The 19,705-nt window shown below is 39.6% G+C and overlaps 1 protein-coding gene across 9 annotated transcripts in view; it reads left to right on the top strand.

The window, feature by feature from the left end:
• The window catches only part of LOC148423248 (transcription activator GLI2.L-like), a 144,722-nt gene that overhangs the window by 105,862 nt on the left and 19,155 nt on the right, over positions 1-19,705 (top strand). For 8 of the 9 annotated variants that reach the window (XM_088414567.1, XM_088414566.1, XM_088414564.1 and 5 more), the window contains 5 exons: positions 7,069-7,274; positions 7,868-8,050; positions 14,673-14,874; positions 15,073-15,268; positions 17,313-17,423. In XM_088414567.1, coding sequence (XP_088270693.1) covers positions 7,069-7,274; positions 7,868-8,050; positions 14,673-14,874; positions 15,073-15,268; positions 17,313-17,423 — 898 coding nt within the window. The remainder of the gene's footprint in view (positions 1-7,068; positions 7,275-7,867; positions 8,051-14,672; positions 14,875-15,072; positions 15,269-17,312; positions 17,424-19,705) is intronic. The other variant, XM_088414568.1, reaches the window with a different exon arrangement.

Below are 19,705 nucleotides of genomic sequence, written 5' to 3'. Positions count from 1 at the left end.
TTACTCAAGGCCAGTCGCATCAAACTGAATTAAATCCAGTGTGCTGATGAGACATTTGGCTGGTGCACTTTCTCACTTGTTTTGGTTTTGTTAACATGTAAAAGAATTAGTACACACTGTATGATGTTGCATGTTACTTCCGACCGTCATTGTTTTCTGTATATTGAAATTGAGCCGCTCGCTACTCCTATAATTTATCATGAGTAATTTACTGCTGAAAACGCTGTCAAAAGACATTATGATATAAGTAGACAGAAAAACTGTTTATCTAGCGTCAAATTTTCCCCCGGAGATAGAGTAACCTAATAATTGTGGATGCCGTGGTTTTTTTTTTCATATTGTGTGGAAAACAAATCAAGTTTATTCCTGTAAATTATGGCTCTGAGCCGCCACAGTCTCAAAGGACTTCACCGGTGAAGAGAAATCACAAATAGCAAAAACAGAACACAATGGTATCCCTTGAACAAGGCTCTTAGAAGAGAAAGGAAAAACTCAAAAAGCCCATCTGGGGGAACTAAGAAACCTTCAGAAGGGACCACAACTGAGAGGAGCCCCAGGAGCCCCCCCTCCAGGGTCAACAGGTTGCTGCCGACTACCAAACTATAGCGAAACAGAGCATATATCATCTTTTGTAAGCTCTTCATATTCTCTTGTGTTTTATCTGTAAGTTATATATTTGGTGTGCGTTAACCACATTCCCGATTTCCGGTCAGCTAACACCTCACCTGTGCAATTTGAATATGCTCGAGACAGTGGTTTTTCCTTCTCCTTGCGATGCAGCCTGAGTTCATTTTACTCTACTGTAAATATATAAAGTTGTGCAGCATCCGTGTTTCACTAAGTTTATGATTGTGTGTACAGTATATTCCAAAAGTCCGTAATTAATCAATGAGTCAAATGGAATACATTTCGGTGTTCTCTCACCGGTGTGCTCTCAATTGAGGCCTTGTCTACATGTAACCGGCGAATTTAAACACGCACAGACTCCCCCTCGACGATGATGTTTGGTTATTTTAAAAAGTTACGTCTATATGAAACCGCATAGTGTGGTAGTTCTGTCCAATCAGAAAGAACTTCTGCCTCTGACATGTCCAATCAGTAAGAATTTCCGTCTCTGACATCACCAGTATCCACATATTCGGCGGGAAAAAGAGTAGCGTGATGACACAAATCTCCGTTGAAGCTGGTCACGAGCAACCACGAAACCGGCGGAGGTTTTGAAATATTCGATTTTGATGAGAAAAAAAAGCCCGGCACCATATAACAAATAGGGCAAAATGGAGACATTTACTGCCTGTTTGCAAGAACCCCAGCTACATGTAGACAAGGCCTGGATCAGCTGGAGCTGTCATGACCTCTCCTTTTAATAATATTGGTGTGTGAACAAGTATGGACTTGGACGGTGCTTTAGCCTGCTCGCTTCTCTTTTTAAAATAATGCTGTAACAACAACTACATTCATTTATTTATTTTTAATTAAAACACTATGGTTTGTCATTTATTGTTTTAACCAACTTGATATATTAGAGCCATACATTAGCGCAAAGCAGTTTATCAGTGTCCAAGAAAAATGTCAGCTTTTTGAAATTGTTATTTAATCACTAATTTCTAATTAATGGCGGAATCATGCTGAGATCATATACACTGGCATACTGTTACCCGTCAACTATGAGGTCAACAAGATGTGTCCGGTCTGCCATGACGTTTTGCTTAGAGTTTTACAATGGGCCCAGTGAGCATGGAATTTTACAGATGTCAGAGAGAAATAGCAGTTATTGTCTTAAAGCATGCCATGCAATAACACAAGATTACCTTCGCTCTCATTCTCTCTCCAGCACTCGCAGTTACAAACAATTAGAATTTAAACAGACTTTATGTAACATCTGATTTCTTGTCGGAAAGGCTTCAATCGTGATTTCAACCAGATAAGACTATGATTTAAACCCTCCTGACAGGCAGTTGTAAATGTCACCTTATTTTCAATGTCTTTTCTGTACTTTTGATCCTTTGAGTGACTTTTTCCAATTTCTTTACATAATCAAGACAATACAATTGAATTGTAAACTATTCAAGAAATCCCATGACATCATTTTGATTACCGTTAATACTTTGCCATGCAAAAATGTTATCAACAGTTGATCATTAGCTGGTGATTTTAATCAGAGGTAATCCAGTAAAATATGTCTTTAAAACTGGCAGACCTCACAGATCTGTACATAGCGGTGACAGATAGACTACCCACCTGAACTGTGTAATAACTAAAGAAAAACTACAGAAAATCAAAATAATGTCATCTCAAAAAACTACGGTAAATACAAATGTAAAAATAAAACTGAAAAAAAAGGAAACTAGAAAAGTGGTAGGTTTTTGCTTCTCATGCCTCGCCTTTGTCGTTAATAGTGATAAAGTACCTTGTTTGAAATACAATAATAGGAAATGGGACAGCCAATAAATGTAAGCATTTTAAACATTACATTGAATAGGAGCTAGTTCCACTCTAGCAAGACCTTGAGTGGAACAAGCAAGCTAATGTTTGAGGAGGCAGCGTAAAATTTTCTGTACGTACCTTTGATTTTGACCAAAGGAAGTGTGTTTTTGTATGTGGTGAATGTTTTTTCTCACTTCTACGCTCACATTCAAGACAGAAGGCTCCTAATGGTTGTTTGTAATGGAAGAGAGGACCTGATGGCAGAAAGTTGGCTCTTATACAAGGCCAGCAGTCTGTAGACACTTGCTAGAAATGGCACAAGAGCCAAATCTCAAGTTTGGTTGGCTGCTTTGCTGAGTGCAGGTTGGCGTCAGTGAAGGGATGAGAAACTTGTAGAGGGCAGCTGATGAATGGAAGGTATTACTTTGTTGGACTGCCTTTTACCACTAAAAGTCCATAAATATGAGCTGCATTCTTTAAAACACACACACACATGCATATACCCACACGTTGTTGCTTAAGTAGATATACCTTACCATAAGTAACTTGCTATTTCAAATGCAAAGAATAAAAGAACGTGACTATTAAATACAATGAAATATGTGTCATTACAAAATTATCAAACGTATTGTAACCACTTTGTTTCATCATATGCCACTGATGTGATACTACTGTAAAGCTACTTTTAAATATTGCCCCTACCACACCCGATAAATGTTCAAACTGGAGGCTTGCTCTTCAAGATTGCTTATGAGCAGGTCTCTGGAATTTGCATGACCATACCAACTTGAAGTTCATTATTTGTATAATATGTTGACATGTATACCCATAATTGATCTCAACATACTTTTAGACTTCTAGTGCTAGCAGGTGTTGTTACCACACACAGAGGAGCAACATATTGCTTATCAGTGCTGAAGAACACCATGTCAACTCAAGTGTTGGAGCCACTGCCAGCGGCCAAGCAGTCACTTGTGTTTTACCCGTCAGCAGAAGAAATGATAAACATGTATTTTTCTGCAAAGTGAGCTTCTGCTTACCCACAAGACTTCACAAATGCATTGTACATTCAACTGAGAATGGAGAGCTATTTTAGAATTCCAACAGGGAAGTCTAAAATAATAAATTCTGAATTCAACAAGGAATTCTAAAATAGCTCTCTGCTAGGCTTGTTCCATCGAAGACGGTTGGAGGCAACTTCAGAAGTATTTTTTTCATTCACATTGTTTTGCCAAACCAAACAAGACTTCCTGACACACGGACCAAAAGCTTTAGTTCTGACTTGTTTGTGCCTTTAGGGCCGAAAACAAGTAAAGTGAACAAAATAATTACTTTACATTAGCTTAAGGAACTGGTGAAAGGATACAAAGTAAGCAGAAACAGACTGAAAATTATTAATGTCATTGTAGTTTGCCTCCTAGTGTACTCAACTCTACTCTACTGGTTCACTATCCATGATTTTTCTCACTTTTTTTTTCCTTTGTCAACGATGTATCTAAAGTTATCTTGGGATATCTTTTTTTTTTTTTTAGTAGCCACATTAACTGCACCAAAAAGGACAGAACAGAAATAGCCAAGGTGGAGAAATTTATGTCCAAAATGTGATTTTTTTTTTTTTTTGGTCACAATTTTTGCACTTTGCAACATTTTTGTGTATGTTCAAGATAAAGCATTGAAAGAAAAACATTACAACACACCATGATAAATAGTCATCTTCTATTTACCGTAAATCTGTTGTTTTATCATGCAGTTCTCACATTTGCAATATAAATCTGTTCAACGGGTCATCGACCGTCGATCAGAAAAGCTTGTTGTGTTGGGATGTTTTACACGTCTAATCCTGTAGGTAGCGCCAGAGCCTATCCATTGATTTTTTTTTTTTTTTAACATAATAGGATTATCAAGTTGTGTGTGGTTTTGTTTTTGCATTCCTGTTTGACGGTTGTTGTTGTTTTGTTTTGTTTTCCCCAATCCATTCTGTTATTTCAAATTGCTGTCTTTGAGTGTAAGCCCCTGCCAGTCTGAGCGTCTGTCAGTCTGGGGGGAAGGCGTTATAAATTAAGCTGCACAGCTGATCGAAAATGCTTCATAGATGTTGTTTTAGCATAACCTTTCACTTGTCGACGGCCTGAATTTGAATCAAACTATTGGATCAGGGCTTTCTTTCAATGCAAAGTTCGATGGTCTAAGATTTGCCACATCTTAAATAAATATCATAAATATCATAAAACATCATAAATAAGCTAGACGCTAACTTTTGGAGGACACATTACAAAATCATCCGATGAAAATTCAAAGGAATGCTTAAGAATGTTTGCAAACATGAGAAAACAGCCTGTTAAGCAGTAAAGAAGAGCCATAAACATCCTTCGCAATCATGCGAGAATGCAAGCTTTGTAATGATCTAAACCTTCCGTTGCGTTTTGAATTTAAGGTGCTCTGACAATGTCTTCATCCCACTTCACTAGAAAATAAAGGCAAACGTGCACATCGGAGACCAGAAAAAAGGCAAGGATCATCCTTGATTATCATCTTTGACTTTTACATGCACTTTTAGATGCACAGGCTTTTATTCAAAACTGTCTTGTTATCTGATGTCATGTAATTTTTTTATTCCTCTTGTGGCTGGTACAGAGATGACCAACGTGCCTATTTCTGTCATATCATTGTGGTAATTCTGGTCATTATGAATCATTGTATTTACCTGTTCAATATTTGAAGTGATCTCGTGTAAGATTTTGCACCGTATATTCACTTTGACATTAGGTAATATCTGTTCTTGGTTTTTGCTCGCGTCTTGTAAATGTTTGAATCTTGGACTTAATGTGTCCTCTTTATTGATGTCTTTAGTGCTCGGTTTCAGAGTTGGGTATTTCCTGTGGCGCTTGTTCTTATAGTAAGAGGTGTAACGAACATGAAAACCAGAGAGCTGGGGAATAAAGAAACAATTATCAAGCTCAGAGAAGCTGAAGTCAATTAGAGCCATTGGACAAACATTGGCCATAGCCAGTGGAACCATTTGGAATGTCTTGAAGAAAAAAGAACCACTCAAACTGGTAGACCAAGAAGAACAACAGCAGTTGATGATAGAAACATTGTGAGAGCAGCTAACAAAGGCTGGCTGCTCTAAAAACCACATCATCCTTCTCTATGTATGTAATATCAACAGCGGCCAGAGGCGGTGCCAAAAAAACAAAGCTCAAGGACAAACGTATGAACTGTTAAACTAAATAATCTCCAAAACATTATTTCAGTTGATCCACGGACCGGGATTGGGGGACTGCTGAAGAGGAGATTGAAGGGAACAAACCCCCAAAACAAACAACATCTGAAATAGGCTACAGTGAAAGTCTGGAAAAGCATTCCAAATAAAAAATCCTAAAGTTTGGTGTTGTCAATAGGTCATAGCCTTGATGCAGTAACTTCAAGCAAGTGATTTGTGACAAAATATTAAATCTTACATGCTTTAATTTTTTCTATTCCAATCACCTAAAATGCGGTGATTTTTTTTACAAAAAATGTTTTCTTCTAAATTGTGTATAAGATTCACATGTAAATACCTAGATGGTTGATCGGTTGTCTCATATTTGGGCGGCATGCCTCGGTGTTAGCGTGTTCGTCTCCCAGCTGAGAGGCTGAGGGTTCGATCCCCCGACCTGATGTCGAAGTGTCTTTGAGCAAGACACTGAACCCCCAGTTGCTCCTGATGTTGCGTCATCAGTCGGTAAATAACTAGTTAGTGTAAAGCGCTTTGAGTACCCAAGGTAGAAAAGCGCTATATAAGTGAAAGTCCATATATTTGTCTTTTGGTGTCAAACTCAAACGTTTCCAGTCTACATGAAAAATAAAGGAAATTGCTTCACTCTTCCAATAGCTTTGGAGACTGTGTATGTGTATGTATATACATTGGCCCCCGGTTTACGAGATTAAGCCGTTCCACGGTTGGGCTCGTAAAACGAATTCACGGAATGGCGGGCAATCCAAACCTAATGTCAAATAGCCAATGCGTTTAAAATCCCAGGGAAATACAGTACATCCAAAATGTATGTACATATTAAAAATGGGTATCAAAATAGTATAGTAGGTGCTACGTATATATAATATACATGTTTACAAATAAATAACATCATAAATAAAAAAATGTATAGAGGATTTATTTACCTTTGAGTGACGCTTGTTATGGCCATATTCCCTAGTGAGGGTAGCCGAGACTAGGCTAGGCTATCTTAGCCTTCATATTCCTTGATTATTTCCAGCTTAGTTTCCATGTAAATCATGGCTAACACATTCAAGTTTGAATTAAGCAGTAAAATGCACAATAAATACGTTATTTTAAGCATTCAAGACGAGACCCAGTCTTTAGCATGCGGCCGTTTTGACTGTGACGCCGCCCAATAGCAGATCAGCATTGTAGTGACGTAAGTGATGACGCGTGTATAGACGTATGAGCGCAGACACATCCAACATGGAGGTCACGCATGCACACCGACTGCCATCTTGGATGTGTCGCAAGGCGAAAGAAATGGTGTAAAGAGGGTACAAAAAAACGTTGCAATATGTGTGTGTGTGTGTGTGTGTGTGTGTGTGTGTGTGTGTGTGTGTGTGTGCGTGCACATGTGTGTGTGTCTCTTATGACTGTAGAGGTCCAGGACTAACTGGCAGTCCAATAATCTCAGACATCACATTGATTCGTTTATCACCACATGCACCGACTGGGCCAGGTGAGTCTCCATTCAGCCCTCCACATCCCTACGTCAGCCCCCACATGGAGCAATACCTACATTCAGTACATGGAAGCCCCACCCTCTCCATGATCTCTGCAGCACGAGGACTGAGCCCTGCTGAAGGTGAGACTCACCATACACCTGCAATTACGAATGAAATACGAAAAACGAAATACAAAAGGAATTACTTGATGTGTGAATGACGTATGCTTTTCCCAATTGCGGGTCTGAATCACGTTGACGGCATGATAAATATTTTTGCCGGCTGAAGTTGCATGAGTATTTTCTGCACATCAATACAGTATAATTGAAGAAAAACTAATTTTTAATTTAATCAAAACGTTTTGAAGCGAAAATCAATTCTGAATCGAATCAGAGACCCAAAAGAGAGAGAAAGAGCGAGAGACAGAAAGAGAAAGAGAAATTGGGAACATTAAATTGGTATGTGGACAGTTTCCTTTATGCTTCCTGAGCACACGCAAAGGTGCGTACTTTTCACTGGCCCCTTACATGTCTCCCTTTCCTACATCTATGAGAATAGCTTCATCGTGTGATGTAATACATTAAACAAAGTATATCCATGACTACCTTTTAGGATTAACATTAGTATGACAAAAGTGAAATTGTGTACTGCTTCTTTTTACTGTATTTTATTGACATTTACCATTGAGGTTTCAGCACTGACCTTGATTTTGTGCTTCCCATCCCTACGGAAGTTACCCATGAATACTTTAAAGACCGAGCCCTATTCACACTACCCCCACCACCATCAGGGGCCAACCCCACTGAATACTACCATCTGATGGCCAGTGCCAGCCAGCGACACCCATATGGGGACCTCCTGATGCAGAGCAGTGCAGCAGCAGCTCATATACCAGATTACATCAGTCCAGTGGATGGTACGGACAACACATTTTTTTTCAGGAGTGCTTTATGTGGCAAAAATGATTAGATTGTATCATATAAAAAGAAAAAAAAATCTATGCTGTCTACCCACTTACATGCTCTCTATTTTGGTTTAATAATGGGCTATGTGTAAACCAAAACATGCATGTTGCATCTGCGGGGGCAAAAGCACATTCTGTCAATCACCCCTAACCCTAACCCTGTCATTATCAACACTATCTTACAAAATAAACGACATACCAGGTTACCCATAAAAAGATAGTGGTGGGACTAAATGTCCTATTCATCCCCACTTTTTAATTAGCCCTTTTTTACACTGAAAGCAGGCATTTTTTCATCAATAATAGATAGCACCGGCGCAATCAAATAAGCGGCAAAGAGAGTCAAGAAGAGGCAAAACAAAAACGTTCATAATTGTTATTCTCTTCCTCCAACAATCTCTGTGACCAGCACTCTACTGTCTACTTGCATTTGCTTGAACAGATTATTGTTTGTAATATCACCAACGCCCACAACATGCTCCAATGCTGTGCCCACACAGACCGCTACCATCAGTGACTTTTAGTTTGTGTTCCATCATACTAGTAGTGACCATGTGGTCAAGATTTGGCCTTGTACCTGCATGGAGGCGTTTTCATTGCGGCTTTGACAGTACACAGGGCCCATATAGATCCAGGAAGCCATCTAGTAGTCTGGGCTGGCATCCTCAGGCTGAATCAAAGACCTTATTTACTGCCAGGGTAAGAGAAGTACCTCAGGTAGAGGCTGAGGTGGTAAATATGTGCTTCATCACTTGGTGTTTGCATTGGATGGCAACACTGATAAAACCGTCTACAGTAATTTGCAGTTGTCCCTCAGCAACAGAAGTCCTCAGTGACCCCAGTCACACTGTTGGCTGACTGAAGGGAAAGTACATTTCTAGACCTTTGACCATACTCTTTCAGGGTAAATACGCTGTCAGCATCATTCAAAATTCCAAACTGTTGATAGTGTTTTACCCGATTGCAGTCTTGATGACAATTTACTATACTTTCAGGACTATAAGCTGCACCGGTATATAAGCCGCAGCAGCAAAAAATTTAGCAATAAAACATCTTTTGCCACGGATAAGCCGCACTGGACCATAAACCACATGTCATAACATCAGATATTTATGCAAAAAGGTAGTATATGAAAGTTTTAATTTAAAAAAATATATATATTCTTTATTGTCTACCAACTGCAACATCCTCTCTTTAACAGATTGGACATCCCTGTTCGTTTCGTCCCAACATTATAACAATATATCGGTATTACCTACATATCACAAACAGAATATTGCAGTGTTAAATAGCAGTTCAAACTTGAAATCTACACTTTGATAGCATTCTGTCTTTCATTGTTTAATTGATAGATTAATTTAGTGAACATTGCACACACTGCACTTAAATAATATAAATACAATCATATATACTTTATACCGTATATCAAAGTGACATGTCACAAAGTTTTATACAAGATCTTTTTCAATTCAGACATTTTTCAAAACATTTTTTAATAATATATTTTAAAACTCTTTTTGAGCACAGCCTTTGATTCGCATCTTTTAAGTTCTATTTCATAATTGTACCATAAACCGAATCCTTGAACAGATAAACACATTTGCTTGACCGAACGCCCCAAACATAAGACAGATGTCGGGGTTGGCCATTCGACTACTGCCTGGATTTTTGCTGGATCAGCTCGCAACTGGCCCTTCTCACCAACGTAACCGAGGAACAGGACCGATGGCAGGTGGAAATCGCATTTCTCAGCTTTGACAAACAACCTGTTCTCCAGCAAGCGTTACAGAACCATGTGAACATGTTGTCGATGATCCTGCAGATTTTTGGAAAAGGTCAAGATCTCGTCCAAATACACAAACCAGAACAGGTTGATCATGTCACGCAAGATGTCATTAACCATGCTTTCGAACACGGCAGGTGCGTTAGTGAGTCCGAACGGCATGACTAGATACTCGAGGTGTCCAAGTAGTGTGTTGAACGCAGTTTTCCACTCATCTCCCTCTCGAATGCGAACAAGATCGTATGTGCTGCGGAGGTCCAGTTTGTTGAATATGTGGGCCTGATGCAGTGCAGAGAACGCGTCGTCGAGCAAGGGTAAAGGATACTTGTTTTTTACCGTAATATCGTTGAGACCACAGTAGTAGATACAGGGGCAGAGAGTTTTGTCCTTCTTATTTGTAAAAAAAAAAAAAAAAAAAAAAAACTGCAGCGAACGGTGAGGGTGAGGGATAGATATGTCCGCCGGAGAGAGAGAGGTGGAGATGTAATCGCGAAGCGACTCCTGCTCGGGCGGCGAGATTTTGTACAGTTTCGGCGCCGGGTAGGATGATCCCGACACAATGTCGATGGCGCAGTCATATGGGCGGTGTGTCTGATCTATACTGGAAACCTCCCGTAAATTGTGGTAATCGGCTCGCACCCGTTCCAAAATGATTTCCACACATTTTGGAACGATACATGGAACTCTGGCAAACTCCGCGGCCTGAAGACAGTTTGCATGACTGAACAGACTCAAACCGATGATAACCAGTCCAGTTGATATTTGGGTTATGTAACGCTAGCCACGGTAAGCCTAAAAGGACTGGTGTGCGACGGATGGGCATGACGAGGAGCATAATTAGCTCGCGGTGGTTCCCCAAAACTATGAGTGAAACTGGACCTATCTGATAAGTCACTTCCGCCAGCGGGTGCCCATCAAGATCATTAACCTTTTTAGGTGTGTCTAAAGGGATCACAAAACATCCCAAGGCTTTTGCCAAATTAAAGTCAATGAAGTTGTCATCTGCCCCCGAATCAACCAAAGCACTTATTGTTTTACGATAGTTAGCGTATACCACCTCCCCAGCTGCAATCGCCGACGTGGTGGGTTGTCCGCTATGCCGCCGACCGAACCACAGTCTCCATTGTACTCACAGTTTGTGTACAATGGTACTTGGATGTAGACCCCTGGGTGTTGCAGTCTGGCTGCCACGTGCAGGCGGCGATCATGTGACCTGGTTGACCACAATAGAGGCAGAGGTGTGATCGAATCTGACGTTCCCTTTTGCCCCGAGTAAGACGACCTCCTCGAATTTGCATGGGTTCGTTGCCGACGGCCGTCCACCCCGGAACTGATGCAGAAGTTGCAACGGCCCCTCTTTGGGAAGTCGGCGTGAAGGACACCAACGCATCTCTCTCTCTTCCGCGCTCTCGCAGTCATCTGTCGAGACGAATGGTCAGCGCAATCAGCTCTTCTAAGGTGGTGGTTTCATCTCGAGCGGCGAGCTCGTCCTTCAATTTAGGTTGAAGTCCGCTGCGAAAGAGCCCTCGAAAGTGCAGTCTCTCCAAAACTAGCGGCCAAGATGCGGAACTTTACGGAATATTCAGCCACACTTTGGTCACCTTGTTTATGAGCTATTAGTTGATCTCCGGCCTCGCGGCTCCGTACTGGGTGATCAAACACATTCCAAAATTCTTGTGTGAATGTTGCAAGAGAATCTCTGATTGGTTTCAGTTGTGGCCATAGCCCAGGTGCCTTGTCAGTGAGAAGACTCATAATAAATGCAATCTTCGACCAGTCGTACCGGTAAGTCAGTGGTTGTTGATCAAACACAAGGGAACATTGATGGAGGAATTGTTTACAGGTGCCTTGCTCAACTGCGTAGCGTGCCGGGTGCGGAATGGCTGGTTCCCGACTCGTCATCGATGTCTCGTCGCTGGAGCCTGAGCCAAAAGCCACCGGATTGGCTTCTGGAATACGATAGGCGACCACTTCCACGCTTCTTGCCATTGCGTCGATAGCCCGCTGGAGCTCTTCTATATTCTGCTGGTGTCAACCAACCATTTGTCCCTGGCAGGCTAGAGCCTTGCGTACTTGTTCCGTGTCGGCTGGGTCCATCTTGGCTGGGTTATTTTGTTACGATTGACCTTGGAACTCGAACGGATTCAGGACCCAAGCCAGCCACGCAATGATGTGGAAAGTTTATTAACTGACAAAGAAGAACAAGAGGAACTCAAAGCTTGGCAAAACAATAACCCGGCAACAGGTTCTCCTGCGCCGGCCCGTTATATAGCCTTCGTGGTGTACTACGCAGCCATCCTTTATGATCGCAAGTGTGACTATGACGTCAGCTCAAATGCATCCTTTAAGATAAGGAGCTGTGACTTCAACTGTGGCGTCAGTCTAAATTGCATCCTTTTGCATCCAATTGAGAACTCATCCTAAACAAAAAGCACACCATAAAATAGAAAAATACATGCACAACTTAAAGGCATAACTTATAATAAAGGTACAAATCATAATAAAGACACAGAGCACAACAGTGTTGCTATTGTTTTTATATTGTCGCCAAAACTGCCGGTGCGTCCTATACAGGCTAACATAGAAAATACCAGAATTTGACCCTAAAATTGCATTCGTTTTGACCCTAAAATTAAGGGTGTGTCCTATACACAGATGTGTCCTATATTTACAATGGTCCCTTTTTTGTAGACAGGCACCCATGCGCTTGCCTTAAAAATGGGTGGAACTTTATTTTAGTGCCGGAGAATGCGGAGTACACCTTATTGTCACACACGTTCATGAGTGCAAGGAAGCCCCCAATTGCCCTTGTTACATGCATAGCCATCATCATGTACAAGAGAATTTCATGCAGTTCGACTGTATACATTAACACAATTTCCACAACATCAATTCTTGATGTGCCTTTCAACCACTGTGCTTTTAATGAAAGCAGCTTCGATTGGCTGGGAGTCGGTTAGCGTTTCATCCTACAACCGCGCAAATGCACACGGTCAAATACCACTTTGCACTTGACCTGTGCCGGGCCATCAATAAAAGAAGCCTATTTATGTACGTATGTATGGTACCATTCCAGCAGTATCTGATTTTATAGTTTCAAGTGGGATACTTATATTTAATAAGCTGGATATTCTTTACATATTACATGTGCAGTATACTGTATATGCATTTTAGAAAATATTGGCAGTCTCAGGAACAAGGACAGGGGAGCCTCTTATTTCTAAAGTGAAGGTATCTACAGGCCTGGCCTAATAATGATCCTGATCAGGTGTGGTATAGAAGGGAGACAAATACTTGCAGTAGAACGCCTATCTAGAACCCGAGTTCTCTACCCCTAATCAAAACAATCTCAGCAAAGGTGTGTGTGTGTAGGAAAGGGGGGTCTCAATCATTATATGTACACAATTTAGCAAAATCGAGAGGATGAGTAGTTTAAGGGCCAAATACAACCTGTCTAGCCTGTATCTATGGGGTGGCATTATAGCTGATATAAGCGCCAGGTTATGGGTGAGGGGAGAGAGGATTGGACCCAAAGGGAAAATGGTTTTGGCCGCAGGTCTGTTTTCTTTCAAACGTTTGGTGGAAATTGGTTTATTTGCACACTATTCAAATTTGATTTATGTTTTGAATATGCAGATTCTTCAATGTCATTCTTAATAAATTCCAAATTAATTCTTGGCCACAACAGTTGCACCTGTCAAGTGTCAAATTGTTTGATACACAACAAGAACGGCGTGTCAATCGGTGTCACCCACGGTTCAATCCTCGAGAGCTCCGTAGGGGACGGAGGCGCTCACAAGTTGTTGTGTGTATGGAAGAATAAGCTTGAAAAAAAAATCCCATTATTTCCTATGACTTTTTACTACAAGCCAAACTCTGATAACTAGGGCATAGTCTACACGAAGCCGAGGTTCTTGCAAATGGGTGGGAAAAGTCTCCGGTTTGCCCTATCTTCTATATGTGTGGGTTTTTTTTTTTAATAAAAACCGAAGGCCTCAAAGAGGAGATTTGCCAAATTCTTCAGATCCGCGTTTGTGTTGCAATCATAAACTGTAGATTTACATTGTAACACTACTGTATTTCTCGCCAAAGAAGCCAATAGCGGTGACGTTAGAAGATGATCAATCTTCCTGATTTGACAGAATTGGCGACATTACTGCCGCCTAGCAGCTTGGTATGCTTTTAAATGAATAAAACCACACTGAATTTGTGTAGCTGCATTTTTTTGTTTTGTTTGTTTTTTAAATAAAGTCACATTGACAGATATTTTTTACATGAGAAGGAGAGGTGAGGTGTGGGGGGGTGTTATACACGGTATTAAATAACCCTGGTTACGTGTAGACAAAGCCAAAATCCAACAGCTGGTTATGTGCCCGATCCATGTGAGACAGGCTCTTTCTTTATAATGGTATTCCAGGATCAATTTGTTTAAATTGCCTCCATTTAACTTTCCTTAGTAGAGTGGTCTGAAACTGATTGTTTTCATGGTAATTACTGGGAACTATTGGTGGGAATTCATTATGCATAAGAGGATGTAAATGTTAAACAGGGAAGCTGTTTGTGTAAGTAAAAGATGCAAGAGATAGCATAGTGTAGAATGGAAGTGACCTTCATGAGAGAAGTTGGGGATCTTCTTTAATTAAGTGTTAAATGTAGTTTCTGTTGAAGAAACAGGCTTGTTTAGAGAGGTTTAGTGCATGGAATTTTGCACACATTTTTACTGAACCATTTGATTGCTGGACAACATATTCCGGTAATGCATGTCTTTTGTTGGTTGTTTGTCTTTTACAGTTTCACGTTTCTCCAGTCCCCGGATAACATCCCGACTGAGCAGGAAGAGGGCACTATCCATCTCTCCATTATCAGATGCCAGCATTGACCTGCAGACCATGATCCGCACTTCGCCCAATTCCCTGGTTGCATACATCAACAACTCTCGCTCTAATTCGGCTGCTAGCAGCTCCTATGGACACCTCTCAGTTGGAGGAATAAGGTATGTCCTGTAAAAGCAATAATATATTATCGACATATTACTCTACACAAAACTGTAGAATAATTCCCTGATCAAGTAAGGTTATATTCATCTACCAAGTGCACTCTAAATTTTAGCAGTGATTTTTTTCATGTAAACACCAAAGAGCATTTGTCTCTCCTGTGATGTAACAGTCTTTTCCTTTTCTTTCAATCCCAGCCCTTCATTCAGCTTCCATCATGCCATTAACCAAGTGGCATATCAGCAGTTGTCACAACAGAGAGGTGTGAATCCCCTTGGGCACACTCCTTCTCTCATTCAACCACCAGTATCCTCTTTTTCTGCCTGCCAGCTTTCCCTGGCCACTCCGCCTATGTCCACCTCCCATAACAGCACCAACTCTGAAACTAATCAGGTGGGACTTGACTGACTGATAAACCAAAATGATTGATTGCTGGTTTTAATGTTGATCTTCTTATGCCTCCTAAATAGATGTTTCTGAAAAGTGTTGGGTCCCCAGGATTTGCAATACTAAAAAAACTATGGGTCCCAACAGAAATGTTTGGAGTCCCAAAATACGCACAGGAAAAGGAAAAAATGTAAGGTTTAAATTATATTTACAAGATGTGCGCAAAAACTAACAACAGATACGGATTACAAGATTAATCCGTTCCGCGGTTGGGATCGTAATGCAAATACGATGTATGGCGAGCAATCCAAACCTATGTTAATTAGCTAATGCGTGTAAACACGCGCCCACACTGACCACTATGTTTGGGAAGAAAAGTTGTTGTTTTTTATGTCGTAAGGCGAAAAAAAATGGCGTAAAGACGGGACCAAAAAAAATATTGCGGTCCATGTCGTAAGGTGAAAAAACCATAAGGCAGGGACGTCGTAAACCGGGGGTCCACTGTATTAACAAATGTCACAGTAAAATGTATCAAAAATAATAGAATGAACTTACATGTAGCCGCCATCCTCATCTTATTAATATCGCAACCACTGATATAACAGTCCATTTTGGTAGAAAAGTCCACTTAGCTTCAACATGTTAACTTTTTTCCTCTTCTTGATTTGTTTTGTTTTCGCTTTTTACTGTTACTGTTCTGACTGTTACCTGATAGTGTATAACTTGACTTGTAACAACACTTGACGTTGTTTCTGGACTAAAGATAGCACTTTTAGGGGTTTTTAATTTTTTTCTTGAACAAGATTTGCAGACTAAACCTCGAAAAAGGAAAACCTGACCTCTAAGATCAGCATGGCAGGCTACGTTATAAAAAAATGTTAAGTGGTCATGTTTTGCTGAATAAAAGGTTAAATGGCCGATGATTAATACTTTCTTGTCAAAATACTACTCCTTGGTTTCCAAAAACGAGGTGTGGGAATCTTTGATAATCTTCAGTATACTTTGCAAGACTTTGCAAGTAAAAAAACAGTAAATGTAAAAAAAAAAAACGTTCCAAGTTTTGATTTGTAAGGGACATGCGTTTTTCACAAAGTATAACTGACAACCACTACTCCTTGAAGCAAGATATAAATTACATAGCTGTTATTAAAAAAAAAAAAACGATTGAACCAAAATTTTAAAATGGTTGCACAAGATACATTGTCATTTCCAAGGAAATTATAGTGCCAAAATTTTATGTGAAAAACTTACGGTATATAAAAAAAAAATTCCGGTATATAAAATGTATTATGTTGAAATTCATAGTGAGTTTTTATATCAGTAGATGTCGCCAAACACCACAGATTGTCCCTTTAAATTTAGACATCTCATATTCAATCCATGAAATAAACAACAATATGGGATAAAATTGTTATTTGACAATAGCAAAGAGATTTATGCTGTCCTTTATTTATTTATTTTTTTATTGACGTTGCAGTTTGGAACTCTGCACAGGACTCCATTAGAGTTTGTCGGTCTGCATTCCTACTGCCTCCTCTTTTTTTGCTGCTCACTGTTTATACAAGAGAGACTCATCATGTAAACTCCCCACTCACTGAATAATTTTGTGAGGTATATTGAAAGAGTAGCTAGCTACCTGCAACTCATTTTTATTGCCTTCTTGCAAACACCAACAGTATCCATGAAAATGCTTAAATGGAATGTATAAGATGGGATCCATTCAGAGTTCTATGCACATCTCAAAGACGGTCTTCTTTCAATAAAGTTCCATTTTTGTTCAACTCCATTCTTTGTTTTTCTTTTGGATTTTGATCAAGTTCAGAGTCTGTCAGCAGATCAAAGTCTCCTCATTGTTAATACAAACAATATAGCCCTCCCTCCTTGCTAAAAAGGATAACTAATTTTCTTTAATCTTTTCTCATGGCTTGGGTGATCATAAACCAGCCTAAATTGATCAGTTTCCACAGCGTGTGTTCTGACTTATGGCTTTCGCTTCAAATAAATTCAAAATGAACAATGTGTGACAATGTCTGTCAAATATGTCCTTCAGAATGCTAGTGGAGATTCAGCAGTGAGCAGCACAGTCAACCCAATAAACTCAAAAAGGACAAAGGTTAAGATCGAAGTCGACGGATCTCTGCCCATCTCACCAACCTCTTTGGTAAGGAATTCCAAAGGCCTTGGCGGAAAAGAAAATACAACTGTTTATATTTTAATTTATTCAGCGTAAGTTTATAATAGCGTTCCAAGACATGGTCAGTCAGCCTTAATACTGGTTCCAAGTATAGATTTGATTCATAGGAGTCCTTTATTGCTGATGAAATCATTTAGACAGAAAAAAAATGTGCTTTAATTACATCTTTATCATAATCAAGCTGCTTAAGCCTCTATCGCTCTGAGGGGCAAACATTTTAGATAGATTAGATAGATAGATAGATAGATAGATAGATAGATAGATAGATAGATAGATAGATAGATAGATAGATAGATAGATAGATAGATAGATAGATAGATAGATAGATAGATAGATAGATAGATAGATAGATAGATAGATAGAGATTCGATCGATCGATCAATAGATAGCCTTTATTTATCATTTCAACTGCACACATACAATGAATAAAAATTCGACTTAACGAGTGTGAACTGTCAAAGAAACATACAATACAATTGATCGCGATGCGCTATCGGTGCTGTCCGAGATCTTATCAGAGATAAGATTACATGAGGGGTTGTTGATGGAGGAGATTAAAAAAACGTGTCTTCTGCCATGCCCCAAACAGAGGGTGTGGTTCAAGTCTGTAAGGAAAGCTCTCCGCACATGCGCCAACAAAAAGACACAATAACATATCTTGTACAACATGTAGACGGCTGGGGATGCGCAGCCGGTGAACTGGGGCCATGACGTGGCCCTGACATTAAAGCACTTTTGCTGCTTTTGACAAGACAGGCAGAAATCTTCTCCTCAGTGGGATAACAGCTTTAAGCACTTTGATCCTGGTTGTAATTCAACAGATGAAAAAGAACATAACAGGAAGTGAGGAAGGGACATAGTGTTTGAAAAAAATGACCAATACTCAGATGCTGGTGAGGTTGCTTAAAGTGCTTTGTTCGTAGCTGTGATTGAGATGGTTGATTAGCAAACATAACAGTAAAGGAAAAGCAGAAGAAAAAAATTCAATGTGTTGATAAGTGGCCATCAGTGGCATCTCACCACTGTGGGAGCCACTCATAAAGCTCACGTGTGAGGTCTTTTATTGGAGGATCCTTGGTTCTCTCTGGACCTGGAAATGTACAAAAAGTGGTTTTGTATATTTAAGTGGAAATATCTTTCACACAAAACAATTTAATTTATGTTTGAATGAGATTTTTATCGAATAAAATCGAATGCCTTTGTTGTCATTGTACACAAGTCCACAACAACATTGAGGGAGCTCCGATCGGTGCATATTGATAATAAGAACAGAATTTGAATGGAATAAATAATATATAAATAAAGAATTAATAGAATAGAATATAAATCATAGTTTCACAGATGCAATTGTTATTTTCAGTTTTGTTCCTCTTTTGTTGTTATTCAGTGTGTTAATAGCTCTGAAAAAAAAGGTGTCTCAGGGAGTGTTTATTCTGCTTTTTCGAGCGCTGTAACGCCAACCAAGAGTAAGAGTTTGAAGGCATGAAAGCAAAGTTGACACTCTGGACTGAACTCATAGTTACATGAAGAAACATTTATTCTACCACTTGAGTCTAAATGTCCCCAATTTGGACAGTTAAAAAAAAAAACTAATAAAACAGATTAAAAGCAGCTACAGCTGTTCTAAATATACAGTATTGATGTAAACTGTGTGAAATAAGAGCTCACCTTGAGCCACAAGAAAAAACAGTATATATTTTGTCATATTTTGAGAAGACAAGTACAGTGAGCCCCCGTGTTACGAGATTAATCAGTTCCGCGGTTGGGGTCGTAAGGCGAATTCGCTGTATGACGGGCAATCCAAACCTATGTTAAATAGCTAATGCGTTTAGAACCCCAGGTAAAAACATCAATATTGTACATACATATTAAAAATTGGTATTAAAATAGTATAGTAAGTGCTACGTATATATAATATACATGTATACAATCAGAAAACATAATAAATAAAAAATATAGATACAATTATTTACCTTAGAGTGCCGCTTGTTATGGGGTTATCTCCCGCATCGTTTCCATATAAATCATCTTCTTTCTTCTCTCGTTACCATCACTAACTATCTTGGGATCCATGGCTAACACTTTCAACTTTGAATTACGGTAAGCAGTAAAATGCACTATAAATACGGTTTTGTAACCACTCACAATCGAACAAAGCTTTACCTTTCCGCCATTTGAAACAAGTGAGGCCAACCAATAGCAAATCAGCATTGTAGTCACGACTTGCATGAAAGCAGTTAGACGGCAAT

This window comes from Hippichthys cyanospilos, chromosome 5 (assembly GCF_059441005.1).
Source record: "Hippichthys cyanospilos isolate Australia breed blue-spotted pipefish chromosome 5, RoL_Hcya_1.0, whole genome shotgun sequence".
Classification (NCBI taxonomy): domain Eukaryota; kingdom Metazoa; phylum Chordata; class Actinopteri; order Syngnathiformes; family Syngnathidae; genus Hippichthys; species Hippichthys cyanospilos.
Note: the sequence above shows the minus strand (reverse complement) of the source record. Positions and strands in the feature narration are given on the sequence as shown.